The sequence below is a fragment of the Lepidochelys olivacea genome (genome assembly GCF_965140295.1).
Source record: "Lepidochelys olivacea isolate rLepOli2 genome assembly, chromosome: 2".
Classification (NCBI taxonomy): domain Eukaryota; kingdom Metazoa; phylum Chordata; order Testudines; family Cheloniidae; genus Lepidochelys; species Lepidochelys olivacea.
This window is the reverse complement of record NC_140412.1, coordinates 271743791-271759450: the sequence shown is the minus strand read 5'-3', so window position 1 is coordinate 271759450 and position 15660 is coordinate 271743791. Positions and strand designations below refer to the sequence as shown.

The following is a 15660-nucleotide window of genomic DNA, read 5'->3' as shown; positions in this document are numbered from 1 at the left end:
ATCGTGAGAAAGGGACCCGAGGACCCAGGCATCCCGCGCGGCGCAGAGGGGGAGCCCCGCGCGGCGCAGAGGGGGAGCCCCGCGCGGCGCAGAGGGGGAGCCCCGCGCGGCGCAGAGGGGGAGCCCCGCGCGGCGCAGAGCCGGGGCCCTGCGCGGCGCAGAGCCGGGGCCCCCCGCGCCCCGCGCGGCGCAGAGCCGGGGCACCGCGGGCCCGGGAGCAGCCGGGCGGCCCAGCAAGTTGGCGGCGGCTGGAACCCGTGGGGAGGTGGGGGCGCAGCCGGCCCGGGAGGCGCTCCGCGCCCGCTCGCCATGCAGAGACCCAGCGGCCAAGGGGCCGCCTTCTCCATCGACTCGCTGATCGGGACCCCGCCGCCGCGCTCCGGCCACCTGCTCTACACCGGCTACCCCATGTTCATGCCCTACCGGCCGCTGGTGCTGCCCCAGGCGCTGTCGCACGCGCCCCTGCAGTCCGGCCTCCCCCCGCTCGCCCCGCTGGCCTCCTTCGCCGGCCGCCTCACCAACACCTTCTGCGCCAGCCTGGGGCAGGGGGTGCCCTCCATGGTGGCGCTCACTACGGCGCTGCCCAACTTCAGCGAGCCCCCCGACGGGTTCTACCCGGCGCAGGAGTTGCCGGCGGCGCGCACCAACCCGGAGCCGGGCTGCCGGCGGAGCGCCGAGAGCCTGGAGGCGGAGGAGCTGCCCCCGGCCAGGGACAAGGGGCCTCCCGAGCAGCCGCTACACTTCCCGGACCCCTTCCCCAGCCTGGCAGGTAAGAGCCGGGCTGCAGCCGCAAGCCCAGTCTAGGCCAGCGGAACTTTCTGCGGGGCGGACGCTGACCCCTCTCATGGGTGCCGCAGCCGGGACCGGAGCGTCCCCCTGGAGCAGAGCGAGCCGCCAGCCCTGTTCCGTGCGCAAAGCGCGGCGCGGTCCCTGCCCTCTGCGGGTAGCGATCCCGCCCGAGCAGCCTGGGCGCGAAGGGGTCCGTACCCTTTATCGGCTCCGGCTACTGGGGCAGGGGGCTGCTGGGGTGGGGAGCGATCGGGTGCAGACGGAGCGGGAGAGCTGGGGGTGGAGGGAACAAGGGGGCTACAGGGGAAAGACCTGGGAAAGGAGGCACGAGGGAGGGGCTCTGCGGAGGAGACACCCCGGGAACAAACAGAGCCGGAGTTGGGGGGAGCGTCCTGGGAGGCGCTGGGACCAGGGCTGAAGGAGGGGAAGGGACCTTGGGGACGGGTTGTGCCGGCGTTGGAGGAGGGTAGGGGGCTGCAGTGGGGATCGGAGGTCCAGAGGGGAGCGATGGGCGAGTGTGGAGCTTCCTGGGAGAAGAGGGCTGTGGGGTGGACTAATAAGGAGGGGCAGGGGGAGCCGGAATTAGGGGGCTAAGGGGGACTGCAGGGGGAGGGGGGACTGCAGGGGGAGGGGGGAAACGGGTTGGGGTAAAGGAGGCTGCAGCGGGGGGAGCCGGAATTAGGGGGCTAAGGGGGACTGCAGGGGGAGGGGGGACTGCAGGGGGAGGGGGAAACGGGTTGGGGTAAAGGAGACTGCAGCGGGAGGGGCGGGGGGAGCCGGAATTAGGGGGCTAAGGGGGACTGCAGGGGGAGGGGGGACTGCAGGGGGAGGGGGAAACGGGTTGGGGTAAAGGAGGCTGCAGCGGGAGGGGCGGGGGGAGCCGAGGTTGGTGGGCTGCAGGGGGCAGGGGAAGCCGGTGCTGGAGGTGAGGGGAGTTGCAGGGGGAGCCGAGGCTGAGGTGCAGGGGGCCGGGCAGACCGGGGTGTGTGGGGAAGGGGTCTGTAGGCATGGAATAATCCGGGGGGCGCGGTGGGACTGCGGGGGGCAGGGCCCTGGAGGCTGGTGGAGCCGCCGTTGGGGGGCGTAGAGTTGGGGCGGGGGGGTAAGGTGGCTGCAGGGGCAGGTAGACGTGGGGGGCGGGGGGAGTGGCCGATGGGGCGGGAAAGGGGTTTCCGGTGGAGGCCCCCTCTGCTGTGCCAGGGGCGGGAGCCCTCAGATAACCACAGCTGTGTGCTGGGGCGGGGGGGGGAGAAGGGTTGCGGGCCGCCCCCCCGCAGGGATTGCTCCAGAGGCGGCGCAGGCTCCGGGGGTCTCGGTTCTTCGGCCCCCAGCTCCCTCTGCCCCGGGCTGGCGGGCAGGGGAGGGGTCTCCCTCCGGAGCAGGCTCCCACCCCGGCCTGAGCTCCCCACGGGCTGCCCTGGGAATAGAAGTGGCCGGTGAGTGGGAAGCCCAGGCCCGAGGGAGAAGGGGCGGTGAGCGCCGCTCCCCTCGCGGGTCCCGGGCTGGGCTCGGCTCGGGACAGACCCGGCTGTAGCTGCCCCCTCCGCTCCCGGCCGCCTAGGCGTGTGAGACACCTGCCCCAGCAGCCCCCGGCGGGACGGGACCCAAGATCCCGCGTGTGTGCGGGCAGCCCAGTGCCGGGCTTCGGGGGTGTTTAATTACACTTCGGTGATGGGGGGCTGTGCGCGCCACGGAGGGAGTGTCCGGCGGGGATGGGGTGTCCGGTGAGTGGGTGCTCCCAGGGTGGCGGGTTGGAGGGGGGGTGTTGGGTGTGCGCAGGTGGGTCGCTGCGCCAAGAGCTGTCGGGGCGGGTTGGGGGTGTCCAGGGGAGATAGGGTTCGGGGGGCGCAGGGGTGCCCGTGCCGGGGGTGTCCGGAAGCAGGGGTCGGGTGGGCTTGTGCGCCAAGGTGTGGCGGAATGGAGAGATTTCCGGCCCGGGGTGGGTCTGCGCGCGGGGGGGTGCGCGGGGCGGGGGCTTGGGAGGGCAAGGGGTGCCCGGCGGGGACAGAGTCGGGGGGGGCAGGTGGCTGTGCCGGCGGGGGGTGTCGGGTAGGTGGGGGGGCAAGGTGTGGCGGCATGGGAGGATTTCTGGCTGGGGGGTGTGTGTGCTTGGGGGGGGTGTCCAGCGGGGATAGAGTTGGGGGGTGCGCAGGTGGCTGTGCTGGGGTCTCTCGAGGGGGGGGCAAGGTGTGGCGGCATGGGAGGATTTCTGGCTGGGGTGTGTGTGTGCTTGGGGGGGGGTCCAGCGGGGATAGAGTTGGGGGGTGCGCAGGTGGCTGTGCTGGGGTCTCTCGAGGGGGGGGGGCAAGGTGTGGCGGCATGGGAGGATTTCTGGCTGGGGTGTGTGTGTGCTTGGGGGGGGGTCCAGCGGGGATAGAGTTGGGGGGTGCGCAGGTGGCTGTGCTGGGGTCTCTCGGGGGGGGGCAAGGTGTGGCGGCATGGGAGGATTTCTGGCTGGGGGTGTGTGTGCTTGGGGGGGGGTGTCCAGCGGGGATAGAGTTGGGGGGTGCGCAGGTGGCTGTGCTGGGGTCTCTCCAGGGGGGGGGCAAGGTGTGGCGGCATGGGAGGATTTCTGGCTGGGGGTGGGTCTGCGCGCGCAGGGGTATCCGGGGTTTGCGGGGGTGGGTGTCGGAACGGGAGGGAGGTGCCCAGCGGGTAGCGCTAGGGGTGTCGGTGGTTGCAGGCGGGACGTCTGGGAGTCGTCCCGCCCCCGCCCCCGCAGCCGCTGGCCGCAGCTCAGCTGAATGGTCCGGAGCCGGGCCCCGCCGTGCGTCCTGCAGAGGGTACCCGGAGTCGGGTCCAGGCTCCCCTCGGCCCGCTCCCAGCGCCTGGGCGCGGCGCTCTCCGAGGTGCTGGCGCCCAGCTGTGGGAGCTGCTCCCCGGCGGCAGCGGGGATCGAGCTGCGACCCGGTCTGGCGGTGCCCGGCGCCCCGCAGGGACGGGAGCAGCTGGCGGCTTTATTCCCACAGCAGCTGCCGGAGGGTCCAAGTCCCCCCTGCCCCCATCAGAGAGACGGGGACCCACAGGCCTCCTGCGCCGCTCGGGCAGCCAAGCAACTGCAACCTGGGGGGCTGGCAAACCCCGGCACCGCAGAGCGCGCCCGGCCAGCCCCTATGTCCGAAAAGCAGCTCCCCAGTGGTCGGGGCTGCAATCACCGCTCCGGGGAGCCCCCAGCCCGCCCAGGGAGGGACCTTCGGGGGGCGGGGCGTTTCTAGATCTCAGCAGCCGAGCCCGAAGTCTGGGGCCCCCTCATCAGTTTTCCCCTTGTCAGGAAACAGGTGATCGTCTGCGGCTACTTCTCCTAGCCAGTTGCTTCCCTGGGCCCCAGCCGCCGCCTCTGGCTTCCTCCCCAGCCTGCGGGAGGCCTGGCTGGAGTAACTTGGGGTGCGCGGGGGGGGGCTGCCTAACTTGTTGTTTGAGTCCCTCTGATGTCCCCTCTGAACAGGCCCGGTCTCTCTAGCTCTTCGCAGACGTGTGTTCCCTGCCTCCGGGCGTTTGCATCGCCTGTCCTGAATTCTGCGGTCTCCTCTGAGACCCAGTGACGGGCGCTGGGCACCTGGCCTTGGCCCCCTAATGTCACATTCGCTTGTATTACCGCTGGGCTCAGGCTCCTGGCGCCTCTCCGAGGAGGTTCCAGGCCCTTCCCCAGCAGCTGAGTTAGACCCCACGAGGTGTACGCGTGGTTAGCATGATTCCTTCAAGGGCATTTCCTACCCTGATCGCTGCGAAATGCCATCCCTGGCCGTCCCCAGGCTGGGCCTGGTTCTTCCGTCTTCTCTGGCCTCCTCGCAACCTGAATAATTGTATGTCGTGTGCGGGCTTCCCCCTCCTGCTCACCCTCCTCTGCAGACCAGGAGGGATTAAGCCCTGGACCCAGTCCCAGTCCAGCTGATCTTTTAACCCGCCTCTTGGTGCTGCCCCTCTCTGGTTTCTGATCTATGACTGAACCCGCGCTCTCATCCTGCCTTTACTTAGCTCCCTCCAGAGCATCAACAGTCTTGAGAAATCCGAACAAACTGGCAACCTGTTCTCCTTCAGCTATAGTTTTTCATGCACAAAGGATTCTGATACCCGAGACATTTTCTAATACATTTCCTCTGCAGAAGTCGGGCAGCCTTGTGTCCCCGGTGCAGGGGCTGGGCGCTCTGGAACCCTGGGAATGAAGCCAGAGGGGGCCTCTGGCTGTGGGACCGCCCCGGGGCGCGCTCTCACCAGGGCAAGCCCCCTCCTCCTGGGTCTCACCTCGGAGCATTCAGCCCCCTGTTCACACCATGAGCCCACCTGGATGGGAAACCGGGGGAAGCCTTGCACAGCCTTCCCAAAGTGCCCTGCACCCCAACTCCGCAGTTAGGAGTGACTCTCAGCCAGTATGTAAAACAGAAGGTTTAATAGACAACTGGAGCACCGCGTAGAACAGCTCCTGTTCCTACAGAAATCGGGAACATTTAGCAAAGCCCATCTTGGGGGGGGGGTCCAGAGCTCTTCCCTCCCTACAGAGCCCCAAGCCAAGAGACGGACTCGTTTCCAGCAGCCCAACCTCTGACACACCCAGCTGCTTCTACTCCGTCCCAGGTTCTCTTTTCTAGGAAACGGGTCACCCGAACTCCACCTCTCCTTGCTCCAGCTTGCGGCCGCTGGTTGAGGGGCCTTGGCCATCAGTTGCCAGGTTAGAGAGTGTCCACTCCTCCTCTGTAGGCAGGCAGCTGGAGGCAGTGAGGCCTGCCCACGAGGGTCTCTGCGAACATCACACTCTTGTCCACTTTGAGGCATTTGGGTAATAGACAGGGGAACTGAAGCACACCCAGGACTCATGGAAAACATTAAGACCCCTCCCTCCTCTCCCCCCCCCCCCCCACACTTTGTCCCTGGTATCTCAAGCTCCTCTGTTTATCATTCTTTGTTAAATACATTGGATGAAAGTGAAGTAAGGCTCAGGGGTCTGTAATTCCCAGAATCCTGACTTGCACCTTTTTCAAAGATAGGTATAAAGTTGGCTCCTCTTCAATCCTCTGCTGTGGTTAGCTGCCTTTGTTAGCAGCTCAGCTACTTCAGGTCTCTTGGGTACATACATATTTTGTTCTGGTGACTTATTGCTCTTTTTTTACCAGTTCCAGCACCTTCCCTTTTACACCTTGGTCTCTGACAGTCTTTTGAAAATCTAAATAAATTGTCAGACAGTCCCCTTTACCCATTTAGTTTATTGACATGTTCAGATAATTCTAAGATCAGCCAAATTAAAGGTCTAGAAAACATGACCCATGAGGGAAGACTCAAAAAATTGCATTTGTTTGGTCTGGAGAAGCCTGAGAAGGGATATAACAGTTTTCAAGTACATAAAAGGTTGTTACAAGGAGGAGGAAGGTGAATTGTCCTACCCGCAGAGGTTAAGGAGAACAAGGAGCAATGGGCTTAATTTGCAGCCAGGGCGGTTTAGGTTGGACGTTAGGAAAAACCTCCGACCTGTCAGGGTGGTTCGGCACTGGAATAAATTGCCCAGGCAGGTGGTGGAATCTCCATCATTGGAGATTTTTAAGAGCAGGTTGGATAATCATCTGTCAGGGATGGTCTGGATAATGCGTAGTCCTGCCGTGAGGGCAGGGGACTGGACTGGCGAGGACTTCCAGTCCTACAATTCTAAACGTGATTTTCCTTTGCAGACAATGTGCGGGTTAGCCCTCTCCTAGTGTGATCTACCAGGTGTTGTAATAGACTATTTTAAATTATAACTTCATCCAGTTTCCCAGGTACAGATGTGAGGCTGACTGATCTGTAAGATCCTCTTTTAAAATGCATTTGCTACCCTTCAGTAGCTGGTGACTGTAGCTGGCTTTTAATAAGAGGTTGTATATTTTGCTAGCAGCTCCACACTTCCTATTCAAATGCCTTCAGAACTCGGCGAGGGAGCATCTGGGCCTGGGGACTTGTGGCTTTTGTAAATGATCAGTTTGCTTCAGCACTTCTTCCGCTGCTACCTTGATCTCCTTGAGCATCTCGACTTTATAGTGAGAAAAGACAGGGCCTGGATGGGAATCTCCGCATGGAGACCGACGCAAAGAAATCACTTTGCTTCTCAGCAATGTTTTTGGCTTCCTTAATTGCTCCCTTTAATCCCCGGTTATCCAGTGGACCCCCCCTCCCCCCAGTTCTTCACAGGCTTCTTGCTTCTGATGGACGTAAGGAATCTCTAGTTTGTTTTTGCACCTGTTACATGTGCATCTGTGATACTTCTCTGGCCCCATCACCTGAGCACCTCCTGGGTGTGGCAGGGCGGGTCTCCCCGCGGCACAGATGGGGGAGTGAGGCACAGTGATTTGCTCAAGGTCCCAAAATAAGCCTTTGGCCAAGCAGGGAATTGAACACTGGCCTCCTATATTCTAGGCAAGGGCCTTAACCACTGGCCCATCCTCCACTTTTTGCTGTGAAGCCCCACTTTGGCCCTTCTAGCTCCCCTCTCACCAGCTGTAACCTATGTGCCTGTTTGGTTCACTGGGGCAGGTTTCAAGGATTTCGGTGTGGCCCAAATAGCCTGGCCCCCCTGCTATTTAGCCCTATTGGCTTCCTCTTGGCTTCCCGCTCCCTTTTGTTCCACAGCTCCTCTGCCTTCAGAGCGTCTCTTATTGTCCTGGGTTTCTCAGTAGCATCCATGCCCCTTTGTTCTATTGCAGTCCCCTGTCAGTGTCCCTTCATGGGGCCTCCCCTCCTCCAGGCGTGGAACCTCATTTGACTGTGGTCACGGGGGGCGGCGCCTATGTGTTCCGTCACTGCTGGGACAGTGGGTGCCCAGGACCAGCCGCTCCACAGAACAGCGGCCCGAAGCGTTACCTGGGCGTTGATCCGGTTGCCATTCTCCCTTCTAGCCTGGGCTCTATGACCGCACCAGCATTGTTCCGTTTATGCCTCTGTACTGGTAGCTGGGGCCCCTGTTATCAGAACCAGCACCAGCTGCTGTGGGAGCCTTTGGCTGGAGCCCTTCTCCCAGAAGCGGAGCTCTTTCCTGCCCTCCTCTCTCCCCCCTGTGTCACTGGTACCCGCATGTCCCACTGTGCCAGGCCCCTCGCCAGCACTTGGTAGCAGCCCCTGGAGATGCTCCGTTGCGCTGCATGTCATGGGCGAATGGTGGGGCTACCGGTAGCTGCAATTTGACCATGAGGATCCTTTGGCTGCTCCAGTCTGTAGGTTTCCTCTGGCTGGGGAAACGTTAAATATTTGTCATAAGCAGATTCAGTGGAGGTGAAGTTCCAGCCCTGCACCCAAGGGGCAGAGGTGAGGGTGGAAAGGAACAAACCTGAGAGAACCCCTTATGTCCTGATAGCCCTCAGGACTGGAGAGGGACAACTGGGCTATGATTCCACAAACAGCTGCGTCCCATTCTCTCTCTTCCCCCCCTGCACCCCCAGCCAGGCTGGGTCCCCAAAGCACGTGTGCGCTGGTTCAGCTTCCCATAGCGACTGTGGTGGTTGCTGGGCCCCTGTGTGGCAGGTTGTCTGGCTTGCGTTAGACTGAGACTTTGGGATCCGTGGGCCTGATGTCCAGAATGGATGGGACAGAGGAGATGTGGCTGAGGCAGGAGTCCTCGGTCCCACCCCCCAGCAGGGAGGGGAATAAGACCAGGTCTGACCTGTTCACAGCTTGTGGCTTCTTGAAGGCCGTGGATTGTAGAGGGTGAGGTAGGGGCTGCCCAGCCTTGGTGTCGCAGTAACCTGCGTCTCCTTCGCTGACAGGCCCATGGGTGCTGCTGGCTGCCGGGGGGAAGCAGGCAGAGGCAGGCATGGCTCTGGGCACTGGTAGCACGTAGTACCTGGCTCAGAGATGGTTGGAAGCTCTCACTACACCTGGCTTGTGAGACGCTGAGGCGTGCGGATGTCTGGGTCGCAGAAGCGAAGGATGGTCGGAGGGCAGCAAAGCACAGACTTGCCTCAGGGGTCAAAGGTGCCGCTGACGGGCCTCGAGGGGACCTTGGCACCCTTTTGTTGACTCTTGCCAGGGTTCTCAGGCAGGGAAGGGAGCTGTTGGGGTGGGACTCCTCCCTGAGCAACCAGTTAGTCACATGGTAACTATTCTGTGTGACTAGTCGTGTGTGTGGGGGTGTCCCTACGGTGCCTAGAGATGAGCTTCGTGTTGTCCTGAAAGTACAGGGTGAGCTGTGACGGACCCCCGGCAGGCAGGGACAGGCTAGTACCGTTGGTCTCCCAGTTACTGAGGTTAGGCATGGCACTGCCATGTGTGCAGATCTGAGGGTGAAGTGGCTCCTACCTCTGTGATGGGGTGTAGCTGGATCGCTGTCCTGGCTCTGCCAACTCAGCTTGGCCCCCAGAGCATTTCCTGCAGCTGGGCCTGGCCATGTTTCTGGGGCATGGAAACTCTCTGATGTGGCCTGCTCTACTCGGAGCTCTGACGACCGCAGGACAGCCCTGTTTAGGGGAGGATGGGCCTGGCCCATATCCCAGCTCCCCGCAGCAGTGGCCAGGAGACACCCTCTCAGAAGGGACGTGTTCAGCACAGCTGCTAGGACCTGGGATGCTTTCAGCTCCTCCAGGGTGGGCTACTAGCACTAGTGGGCAGCCGCCCCGAGGGCGGGGGGTGGTGAGGAGCTCAGGTATCAGCAAGGGCTGCAGAAGGAGAATGGAGACTCGTGCCTGGACAGGGCTGTCTGGGGCCCAGCACTCGGACCTCCAACATCTCTGCTTCCTGACTGGTGGCTTTATGGGGTCTATCTTCCATGTGGAGTTAACTTGGGGGACTGGCACCCAGGTCTGAGCACCTGGACTGGCCTCGCCCGGGTGGGAGGCCTGGTCTACACCTAAAACTTAGGTCAGCCTAGCTACATCACATGGGATGTGAAAAATTCGCACCCTCAAGACAGTTCAGCCATCCTAAGCCATGGTGCAGACAGCACTAGACGGAGGGCAGAATCCTGTCGGTCTAGGTACTGCTGGGATAGAGCGGGGACAGCAACAGGGAAAACCCCGGCTATCGCTGGAGCAAGTGTGGAAGCTATCCCACTACGGAGGCAGAGCTGCAGTGACTGGTGCGGACAAGGGCTGAGCGTGGCACTCAAAGGGAACGTCAGGGTTGTGCCCTGTCTCTTTGTGGGTTGGAGCACTGCTGAAGAGGGAACACAGAGGGGAAGCAAGAAGACTGGTTGTGTCCCAGTGAGACGGAGCTGGCTTGGGGCTTAAGCAGGCCGTGTGTGTCTGTGGGCTTGTTAATAATACGTATTAAGTCTAATAGAACCTCTGATCTGAAACCATCCTTGGACTGGGAGTGTAACATTAACACCCACCCTGCAGAACCTTCCCTGCATTCCTGTCCTCGCTGGGGCTGCACTGACCGGTCTGTGTCACTCAGACATCTCCGGACACATCCCAGGGCTCTTTTCCTTTCCTAGTGAGTTGTGGGAGAACTTCTTTGTCCTGGGAGCATAGGGGAATTGTGGGAAGGCATTTGTCACAGTCACCAGGCCGATGCTCTGGAACTGCTCTGTATGAAGCCAGTCAGGACTCCTTCACCAGGGCAAGAAGCTTACATGGCTTCCCCTTCCTGGGTCTGACCTTGGATCATTCAGCATCCCTGTCCTCACCATGGTGAGTCTGCCCAGGCGGGCTCCTGGGAAAGCCAGTGGGCCCTGCACCCCAACTCCACAGTCAGCTGTGACTCTCAGCCAGTGTGTAAAACAGAAGGTTTATTAATCAACATGTACACAGCATAGAACAGAACTTGTTAGCACAGAAATCAGTGACTTTCAGCCAAGGCCATCATGGGGGGACTCTGGGCCAGATGCCCAAGACACTCCTTCCTAGAGTCCCCCACAGCAGACTGAACTGGACCCAGCTGCCTGGCCTCCAGCATCCCCGTTGCTCCTTCTCTGGTCTTCGTCTTGCTTCCCGGGCAAAGTGTCACCTGGTCACATCCCGCTCCTGGCTCTCAGGTTATGAAGGGCACCTTCCATTGCTTACATGTAGGCAGCTGGAGCAGTCTCACCAGCCCCTGAGGGTCTCTGCAAAAGTCACACATCTTTTATCCCCACTACCTAGCCATTGGTGCAATACACAGGGAAACTGAGGCACACACTGTATTCATGCGAAACAGTAAGGCTCACATACAACACAATAAGGAGGAAAACCCCACTTTCTTGCAGCATCGCAGGACTATCAGCACTCAGGTGATATAGCCTGTCTCCTCCCTCCCTTACCAGCCCAAGTGAAAGCCGCACAGGGTGTTAGCTGGCCTGCTGGGGCCATAGGCTAACCCAGGTGCAAAGCTGTCACCACCCTCCAGTGAGAGGGTTTCCTGTGTGGAAAGGAGGTGGTTGGGGCAACACCCATCCCAGCCTGGGCTAATTCTGCAGTGAGAACAGATAGATTGTTCCAGGAAGCTCCAGTCTCTGCTGGGTTTGTCTCGGCCAGTTGGCCTTGTGCAATCTGTCGCAGGTGGCTCTATGCTGGACCGGCGCTGCTGGCCCCTGCATCTGTGGAGCTTCTTAGCTTACAGATGCTGCCAGCTGTGCCAGGAGATGCTGTTGGTTGGCAAAGCCTCCAGAAGAATTTGAGTTCCCAGGAGCTTGCCTGGGCATAGATCCCTTTGAGCTAGCAATGAGGAGAAAGCGAAACCCCATCTACAATAAACTCTCTGCTTTTCTTTAGCTCCATGACTTAAAACCTTGTGAATCTGGCACTGCTCCCCCGGCAGAACAGAAGGGGATTGTTTTCCAGGAAGGCACTGGGAGTAGAAGTTGGGTTTAGAATGGACATGCGTGGTTCGGAGCTGCAGAGAGTGGGCTATGCTGCCAGGATGACTCTCCTGGAAGCCTGGGCCAGCTTCTTGATGCTGTTGCTTCCCATCCTGTCGCTGTCCATGTGCGGAACCAGCAGAAATCCTGAAAAAACCCAACATCTAGTTTGACAGTTCCAATTTTTGGCAAAAGTAAATTTCAGATTTCCACCATTGACTGTTCACGCATGCTGGGGAGAGACATGTGTCATGTGCTTTTGGTTCTGTTCCTTGACTGGGTGACTTTATGTAGCTATAACCACAGCACAACCTGCAAACGCTTGCTAGGGCAGCGGTTCTCAAACTGTGGGTCGCGACCCCATTTTAATGGGGCTGCCAGGGCTGGCGTTAGACGGGCTGGGGCCAAAGCTGAAGCCCCACTGCCTGGACTCAGGCTTCAGCTTCAGCCTGGGGTGGTGGGGCTCAGGTTACAGGCCCCAGGCCTGGAGCCGCAGGGCTCAGGTGGGCTCATTCTTCAGTTCCCCCTCCTGGGGTCATGCAGTAATTTTTGTTGTCAGAAGGGGGTTGCCGTGCAATGAAGTTTGAGACCCCCTGGGCTAGAGCAAAGGAGCTGTGGGTGGCACTGCATGGGTAGTGACCGTGCAACGGGCAGAGGGTCCCTGCAGCTGCAATAGTGGCTACTCAGACTCTGCAGTGTTGTTGTTGTCGGGAGCCTCGTGTGTGAGACACAGGAGGTATTCGTCCCATGCTGCTTGGCACTCACGGGGCCTCAGCTGGAGTCCTGGGTCTGGGTCTGGGGGCTGCGCTCTAGGAAAGTGGATACATTGGAGAGAGTTCAGAGGAGAGCAGCAAAAATGATCAAATGTTCAGAAAACCTGACCTGTGAGGAAAGGTTAAAAAAACTGGGCATTTAGTCTTGAGAGAAGAAGACTGAGGGGGGCTGATGGCCTTCAAATGGGTTATTACAGGCTGCCCTAAAGAGCATGGGGATCAATTGTTCTCCATGTTCCCCGGGGGCAGGACAAGAAGCAATGGGCTTAATGTGCAGCCAGGGAAACCTAGCCAGTTTTCCTAGTATCTGACCTAACTCTCAGGGGAGTTCAGGTCTGGAACAGGCATCCCTGGGAGGATGTGGAATCCCCGTCACATTGGACAAACCCCTGTCAGGGATGGTTTACTTGGGTCTGCGTCAGTACAGGGCCTGGAGGTGAGGACCTCCAGCCCTACGTTTCTAGAATTCAGTCTGCAACTGAAGTAAATGACAAGCTTCTCTTACTTCCCTGTAACATGGTAAACTCAAGCTAGACCAGTGGCCCCCAACCTTTTTCTGTCCCCTCCCCCCCTTACCCATAATGGAATCTGTTTGTGCCTCCTCTCCCCCGGGGTAGTTGGAGGGCCAGAGCTGGAGCCTAGGATGGGGTTAGGAGCTGCAGTGGGAGCTGGGGGCCGAGGCTGGGGTTGGCACTGTGGCTGGGGCCGGGGCGGGGCCAGAGTGTAGCTGGGGGCAGAGCAGGGCTGGCTGGTGCTCCCTTCCCATCCCCCTTGGGGGCTGGCCCAGGCCCTGCCACGTGCCCCCCATCCCACCCCCCGAGATTCCCAGGGAAGTGCTCCCCATAATCTGGGGACCACTGAGCTGGCCAGACTCTGCTCAGAACGAACACGCCCAATGAAGAACCTGCTGAAGGCTGGCTCTGGGGCACTGTTGAAGTGTCCGTGACACAGCGTCCAGGAGGCACTCTGTGAGCGTGGCTAATGCTAGCTGGAATGGCGAGCCCTCGTCTCAACAAGGGCAGCGCAGAACCTCGGCCCAGCTGCAGGGGATGGGAAATGAGAGACACTTATTCCCCGGAGGGGGCTGAGAGCTGCACCCCGCTGGGACAGTTAGCAGCAGAGCCAGGTGGAGATGGACATTGCAGTAACTGTAGGGGAAAATGAGCCTCTCCCAAAGCATGTGCCCTGCCCCCACAAGCACACACATGCTGCAGAGCCCCCAACTCCAAACAGGCTCATCCCGTGAGCCTCGGATTTGCTGAGTCTGGGCTGGAGCCTGGTGACTTCCAGGCACATGGGAGGGAGGGCACCAAAACCCAAAATTCTCCCTCACCTTTACCTCCCGCTCCTGGCATGGGCTGCATGGGGGAGGCTCCTCCGGCTATGCTGGTTCTGGTGCTTTGCACTGGTGCTGTGGGGTGGGGGTAGGAGGGAGTGACGGGGGTGAGCCCTAGTGCAGACACGGCTTCGCTGTTGTTCCACGGGGCTGGCTCAGAGCAGGTGGCTAAAGTGCTGGGCACTCCCTTGCCCTTGGGACCCCTGTTGCTCCTCACAGGGATGCTGGTGCAGACAAGGCTCTGAGCTGGGGGGTGTTGGCCCAACACGTCTCCCTCGGGGTTTCCCAGCAGGTGTCTCCAGAGCAAACTGGCTCCTTTTCTCCGTGCAGGTGCCCTGGCTAACGCTGTTTGTCTTGGCTGCAGATGGTAAGGCGTACAGCTCGGACGAAGAGAAGCTGGAGGTGAAATCAGCGGAGACCCCGTGCAGTGAGAGGGAAGAGGAGAGCTCTGCGCCTGACAGCGAGGACGAGAGCTTCCTGGATGGGAGCAGCGCCAGCTGCCTGGGGCCCAAGCCCAGGCCCAAGAGCAGCTCTGGAGGGGAGCAGGCACCTCCCGGCTCCAACCCAGGGAAGAGCCGCCGGAGGCGCACAGCCTTCACCAGTGAGCAGCTGCTGGAGCTGGAGAAGGAATTCCACTGCAAGAAGTACCTGAGCCTGACAGAGCGCTCGCAGATCGCCCATGCCCTCAAGCTCAGTGAGGTGCAGGTCAAGATCTGGTTCCAGAACCGCCGCGCCAAGTGGAAACGCATCAAAGCCGGCAACGTCAACAACCGCTCCGGTGAGCCCGTCCGCAACCCCAAGATCGTGGTGCCCATCCCCGTGCACGTCAACAGGTTCGCCGTGCGCAGCCAGCACCAGCAGATAGAGCAGGGCAGCCGGCCCTGAGCCCCCCACCCGCACGCTCCGGGCTCCACTCAGAAACTCTGTGGGAGGAAAACGCCAAATGCCCTGGCTGCAAACGAGCAGGCGCGTGCCATGCCCAGCAGAGGGGCCCGCCTTGCATGTCCAAGCGGGGCTGACCCAAGCTCCCATTCCAGACGCTGCAGCAAAGGGAGAGACTCCAGTGCAGACCCTGGGGGCGGTGCTGCAGGGGGAGTTTTAACCATTTGTGCTCCAGCCGCTGCTCACAAACCTCTCTGTAAATATCCCTTATTTATTCTGTGTAAAGTCTGTACATATGGAATTGTCTGTCTGTCTGGGGGAGTGCAGGGCTGCCTCCGGGAGGGATGGAGCTCTAGCTGGTGCTGGGCTCTGCTTGTACCGAGCCCCAGGGCTCCTGTGTGCAATGATCAGTCTGTGGGTTCTCCAGGCCCCTTATCTCTGCATGCCGCCCTCTCTTCCCCCACCCCTTCAGCCCCTCCTCCCTGCGGCAGGGCAGGGCTGCACAGAAGGGGTGGATGGCCTATGTATTCTCTCACTGTCCGTAAGGTATCGCTGTGACTGGCTGCGTCTGTGCCCCATCCATGTATAGTTGTGATTTCAATAAATTATTTTCTATGGAAAGGAAACAAGATTCTTCCCTGCTTCCCTGAAAGGAGAGGCTCTGTGTGGATACCATGCCGCAGAGGTGGCCGGGGGATGGGAGGTGGCAGAGGGGGAAGCAGCTCTCCGCCAACGTGGCACGTGCTGGAAATGCACCACACCAACGCAGCACGGTGCAAAATCAACACGGTGCATATTACATGGGTTAAAACCTGGCTGACCTCCAAAGGTAACTGCATGGGCCACCATTTCCCAAGGAGCTTTCTGGGTGAGATCCCACAGATGGGACGGTTCTTGGTCTAATGCGATTTCAAATCTTCCTGATGATCTAGTCAAGAACATAGACAATTATTGCAGGTGTCACAGAGCCAGCCGGGGTGGGCGACGATGGGGTAGGTCGCAGTGCAGCCGGGACCGCTCATGGAAACAAAATGGGCTTTAATGCACCTCCGTGCAAGGTACCTGGAAATAAGGTGTCCCCTTTCCCCAGGCAGGGGAATTAATCATGGAGCAATTTCCCAAGGGCCGTGGTGGATTCCCCATCCCTGACA

The 15660-nt window shown here is 60.4% G+C and overlaps 1 protein-coding gene across 1 annotated transcript; it reads left to right on the top strand.

The window, feature by feature from the left end:
• The first annotated feature begins 290 nt into the window (after positions 1-290).
• On the top strand, positions 291-15097 carry GBX1 (gastrulation brain homeobox 1). The gene is made up of 2 exons (XM_084618067.1): positions 291-769; positions 13992-15097. The coding sequence occupies exons 1-2, from the start codon at positions 310-312 to the stop codon at positions 14510-14512; spliced, it is 981 nt and encodes a 326-aa protein (XP_084474193.1). The 5' UTR covers positions 291-309; the 3' UTR covers positions 14513-15097.
• Positions 15098-15660: the final 563 nt, after the last annotated feature.